Consider the following 5,936-nt stretch of genomic DNA (forward strand, 5'->3'; position numbering starts at 1 on the left):
GTGTGTGTGTGTGTGTTGGTGGGTGGGTAGATGTAAGGAATAGGGGGCAGTTACCACGATTAAATTAATGTGTGTGTGTGTGTGTGTGTGTGTGTGTGAGTGTGTGTGTGTGTGTTGGTGGGTGGGTAGATGTAAGGAATAGGGGGAAGTTACCACGATTAAATTAATGTGTGTGTGTGTGTGTGAGTGTGTGTGTGTGTGTGTTGGTGGGTGGGTAGATGTAAGGAATAGGGGGAAGTTACCACGATTAAATTAATGTGTGTGTGTGTGTGTGAGTGTGTGTGTGTGTGTGTTGGTGGGTGGGTAGATGTAAGGAATAGGGGGCAGTTACCACGATTAAATTAATAGAGAAAGAAAGCAAAGGCAAACAAAAAAAGTCAACCCAAGCCCAAAACGAAACGAACATAAAGAAAAGAACGAAATAAAACCAGCCCCCACCCCCCCACCACCACCCCCGAATCCCCAACAGATAAAAAAAAGGAAAGAAAACTTTGAAAAAAGCGAAGAATTATTACAAAACATAAAATAACAACACCAAGGAAAATCAATTACAAACAAAGGAGAACATGATGGCGTAACTTACTGGTTTCTGAAAGATTCCATCTACGTTGAGGCTCAAGGCATCGACAACAAACTCAGAGTTGTCCTCTCGCAGATAAAAGACCACGATGCGGACGCTTGGTGCCATGCGCTGTTCCAAAGTGACGGAGAACTCGAGGTCTTTCCGAGGACTATCTGGCTTCAAGGAATTTGCTATAACCATTTTGCCTTTGGTGTACACCTAAAGAATGGAAACAATACAAATGTGTCAGTATAAATGAATCAAGCGCTCGTCAAAATAATGAAATCAAGGAAACCCGTCATTTCCCCGCCCGTTTGACAATTAAAAAGAAAATCATCTTTAAAAAAAAAATGGAAGAACACAATTCTACGTCCATTTCAAAACACATTTTGTGTGTGGATTTTACTGGAAAGCATTGATCAAAAGGATACACATGTAAATTTGCAAGCTCAAAGAATGCTCAAACGTTAGAATTAATAAACTCTGGAGGAAATTTTCTTGCTAATTTTTATCTCTGACAGAAAACGACCTTCACCTCCTTCGATTGCAAATATCTCGACCTCTATTCAAGACAGATAGTCATTATTCTTTGTCAAAGCAAGATGAATTAACAAGCTTTAAGACGATTCCAATAACCCCATATGTGCCCAAAAATTATCGGGCGCCTGTTTCCACCACGGGGAACTAAATAATGTTTTTTTTTGCATACTAAACACAGCATAACTGCCACGAACGTCTTTGTCAGTAAGATAGATTGTATTTTGCTACCCCCCCCCCCCCCCCTATCAGTAATTACCGAAAAAAACCTTTTCTCTACTTTCTCGTTACTGTTGTTGAGGTTGAAGGTTGTAGTTGTTATTTTGTCGGCTTTCATTGTTATACAAAGTGTTTATAAATATCGTTGTTGCTGTCCTTATTCTGTACTTTTTCTATGTCGTCTCCGTCTTCATCATGTCATTCGTGTTCTTGCTCTTCTTTTTGTCCTCCTCTTCCCTCTCCGCTTCCTCCTCATCTTCCTTATATTTTCACTTTCCGATACGCGCATTCATCATCATCATCATCATCATCATCATCATCATCATCATCATCATCATCATCATCATCATCATCATCATCATCATCATCGTCGTCGTTTAAAAGGTAGAGTAGGTTGGGAGAGTCTTGATAGATTTGCAGACCAAAAATATAAACATAACATGTTTAAACTTTGACTTATTAAATCGGCTGACGTTTCGTCAAATTGCAACTGAGAGTAAAGCCCCCCCCCCCCCCCCTACGCACTACGCAGTTCCAGATCTCAAGACAGAGTCAAGATGATTTCGAGATGGTCTCGAGACGATCTCAAGGCAGTCTCAAGATGGTCTCAAGATGGTCTCACGATCGGTTCCGTCAGCGATCTTATTTGTGCCAACACACTACACAGGCCAGCACATTATCAAAATGGCTCCTACCCAAAGTAAAGTTGCTGCAGCCTGTATGTATGGTTTTAAGTATTTCTCTAAAGACAAAAAGGCCAAAAAATCACTGTTGTGAAAAAAAGGCTTCTTCGGCGGGAGGAATTCACTCACACGCACCTTTTAAAAGAACCGCCATTGTACTCTGTGGATTATAAAAACTATTTAAGTATGGACGAAGACTCATATCCTGGTCTTTGAGGAACAAAAGCTCTTCATAATACCTTAGCCTTGGTGTGTAAGGCCGGCCCCAGAGTGGCTCTGTAGGTCTGACCTGTAGCTTGCATAGCTCGCACCATACAAATGAACATAATATTTATCATGCGCTTGAGCAGCGTCGCTGTACGTTCTGTCTGTTGTCCGCTGATCTGCCCGACGCGACAGACGTGCTATTCAACAGTGTACACGTCGGACAAGTGTCGAACGCAACCTCGCTTCGTGTTTATTTTCGACTGAAATTCTTCACATATCATCAAAATAATCAAGCAGTTAGTATTATTAGGTGTTTTACTTTTAGATATAGATGCTAGCATCAATACTTGACCTCACAATCCCAAGAAATGCACTTTATCCTATATTAAAATTTCGAATCGAGAGATTGACCTAGTTTGGACTGTTTGCTTACATTCGTAGGCTTGAGTGCTTCTAGTTTCTAGCCTAGTGCGGCTGTGCTGACACGCAGAGGGCGCTCACTCAGACACAGAAGCCAACGCAGAGTGCGGCTGTGCTGACACGCAGACGGCGTGCGCTTGGCAAGCTACATGTCAGACCTACAGAGGCACTCTGGGACCGGCCTTAATGTTTTGAATTTTAGCAAAAGAAACTTTCCCGCGTTCAACTTTATTATACTCCTTTCTGAACGCGAATCTTAAGTTATAAATTTTTAAACTTATGCCATTGTGACAAACATTCTTGTCAGAACTTTGTACGTATTCAACTAAATTGTGGTATGCACGGTCTCTTAGAATTCGATTACAGTAGTCTTTAGATTTTATTTTCCACAAACACTCATACTGTTTGTATCTCTGTATGAATTCAGTTTAGATCTCTCAAGCTAGCTGGCTCACGCAAAGAATAATTTATTAACATAAATACATCAAACGTTTGATAGCGGTGTTTTGTATCAAATACCATTAGAATTTGACGCTGATGAAGATTCTGGAATTTTGATTTTGGCATCCGTTTATTTTTAGGGTCGGGTACCCCGATGTGTGACCCGACAGACAATTTTCAGGCTCGTCCTGAATTCAAGCGATCTCACGGTTTGTTGCGATTTTTAACTTGGCGGTCCGGATTTTTGTCTCAAGATCGTCTTCAAATCATCTTGAGATCATCTTGAGATCGCGTTCAGTTAGTCTTGAGACCATCTCTAGACGGGTGCACCAATGATAACTGCGTAGTGGGTGGCGGGCTTAAGACTATAATAGCGCTGTACAGATCTAGTATCATGGAAAGGGGTCTAACAAAGAAGGTCTTAAGGTAGAACGCCATTCAAACTTACCTGATAGAAAAGCTCGCTGACAGGGGTTGTACTGTTGGCCTTCACTCTCAAAACATCTCCGACCTATTGAAGGGGGAAACACCATGCAATAAACAATGCTTGATGTCATGTTGTCGAGGGACAAAGAAACGAGGCTTTTGCGATATTGCCTTGAAGAAGATATATAATATATTATATCTATATATATATATCTCTCTATATATAATATACATGTATATATATACATAAATGTACATATATAATATATAATATATAATATATATAATATATTTTATATATATATATATATATATATATATATATATATATATATATATATATCACCACAGACTGGTCATCGGTAAATAACCCCAATATGAATCCTACAGATAATGTGGACCCCATGAAACAGCAGCTGAAGAAATGCGACTTTGTTCCCAGTTCAGACGCTTTGTTTGCAACGCTCTGTGACATGTTGAGATGAAATGACAGATGATTATGTCCAAAATTTAGAATAGGGTTCGTGCTCTACACAAAACCACCGTCTTCTAAACACAATACTATGGAGCAAATGAATGCTAAGTCCAAGTTATGCGCGGTATTTTTGACTGCTCTGTTCTCCAGTCTGTTTCAAATTACCGAAATATGATATGGTGCACTGCCTACAAAAAACATTCCCCATTCATTTGATATGCCATACATATCCATTTCACCACTGTTGATGCATCTCAATACTCACCAAAGAGGATATAAATACTATTATAATCTTTTTGATACACACTCAAATACACTTAAAATTTTTTTGTTATTCCACAGAATTTTGCCAAGCGTGATTTTTAAAGATTAATTTTGAGTGAACGTATCTCTGGCGACCTTTATTGTACACCTTTATTCTCTATATCTATCTCTATAATATATTACATTTGTGAAAGTTCGTCACTTTGGCCCCCGAAAACTCCAGAACTACGTAATTAATGGTGGTTCAGAATCATTTAAAGGATGCACAGTTTTATTGAGGAGCATGAAGTCACTGTAGTTTAAATTTCAGTTTTTCATTAGTTTCGTTTAGATCTAATCTTGGGAAAACGCCGTTATAAACAAGTGAGGTTTCTGTTCACTAGCCGTGCGCGCTGTTTCCACGCCTTTGAAATTCTGAAGTGTACAACTACGAAAGCGGAAGAGAGAATCAATCTATACATCTGTTATATATTTGGCAACTTGGAAACACATGTGTCACTTTTCTCATAAAACTACGACAGCTACAGAGTTGAAAGTTGGCAAGTACCTGCAAAAAGGTAGGTAGGCCCCCATGACGGAGCCCGATTTTTGATTTATTCATTTCCTGAATTTTACAAAAATATATTTGACAAAAAGGTCCCGTTCTTCTTTGGCCTTCGTGATTATTCCACTGAGAAACGAAACAAATCTGCGTAGCTGTCCTTCAAAGCGGAAGTGCCGGAAGTGATATTTCGTGAGGCGCATTTTGTTTTGAGAGTATAGATCTAGACCTAATTTTTGCTTCTCAAGATCTCAAGATTTATTGCACCATTCCAGTAGAGTGTAAATATAGTAGGCCAATGACTTTCAGTTGATATTAATGCACCGATCATTCCTTTCATCGAAAGGGGCCCCAGCTAGTTAATTAATGTGTCAGATTGTGCAGCATTTATTTACCTTTAAATTGACATGCTGCTAGAGTAGAAAGTGCAATGCTTTCACACCATCATTGGTTAAGGCATCAGGATGCTAGAACCTGCTTTTTCTGTTGTTTGCCTACCATGCCTTACAATAACCACATGTATGTACCCTATAGGTGAAGAAAAATGTTTGAATGTCGAAAAAAACCCTAAATATGCAAATTAAGCGTCCAATATGACCGGCGAAGGTTAAAATATAGACAGGTTACTTGGAAGACTGTATCTCATACACTTTTTACAAGTTTTGCATGAAACTTGCAGGAAATGTTATTAAATACTCAATGCATGTCCCAAACCTTCTAAAGTAGTTATTGGGACAAACTTGTGAGTTTATATAGATGATGAATGAGCAACGGATGAAAAAATAATTGAGCAGCCTAATTATGTATGCAAGAATCAAATTTAAACTACAGTTTTCAAGATCGAGCCGTGTTTTTTTCAAAGTCTAGGACATGAACCACTATCTTGGGAAAATGTTCAAAATTTCGGACGGATATCTTGAACAACAGTGATTTTGTGGATTGTAACAACCGGTATGTGAACCCAAAATATTGTTTTGAGAAAATGGAAAAAAAACAACAACAAGGAATAATTGTAAGGACATTGCAACTCTAAGTTCAGACAAAATCCAAACATTGAGGTAGGATCGAGTCCTCAAGAAACAGCAATCTCAGCACAGTCAGTTTGGAAGAGTTCGACTTTTATCATATATTCACTATTGGTGTTTCAAATTGTCATTTTTT

At 38.8% G+C, this 5,936-nt stretch overlaps 1 protein-coding gene across 1 annotated transcript in view; it reads right to left on the reverse strand.

The window, feature by feature from the left end:
- LOC101860942 overlaps positions 1-5,936 on the reverse strand; it is a gene marked incomplete in the record, with an annotated part of 13,259 nt that overhangs the window by 4,150 nt on the left and 3,173 nt on the right. Inside the window, 2 exon segments of the mRNA XM_013090560.2 lie at positions 584-781; positions 3,518-3,580. Of these exon segments, the coding sequence (XP_012946014.2) occupies positions 584-781; positions 3,518-3,580 (261 nt within the window).

This window comes from Aplysia californica, unplaced genomic scaffold, assembly GCF_000002075.1.
Source record: "Aplysia californica isolate F4 #8 unplaced genomic scaffold, AplCal3.0 scaffold01339, whole genome shotgun sequence".
NCBI classification, from domain to species: domain Eukaryota; kingdom Metazoa; phylum Mollusca; class Gastropoda; order Aplysiida; family Aplysiidae; genus Aplysia; species Aplysia californica.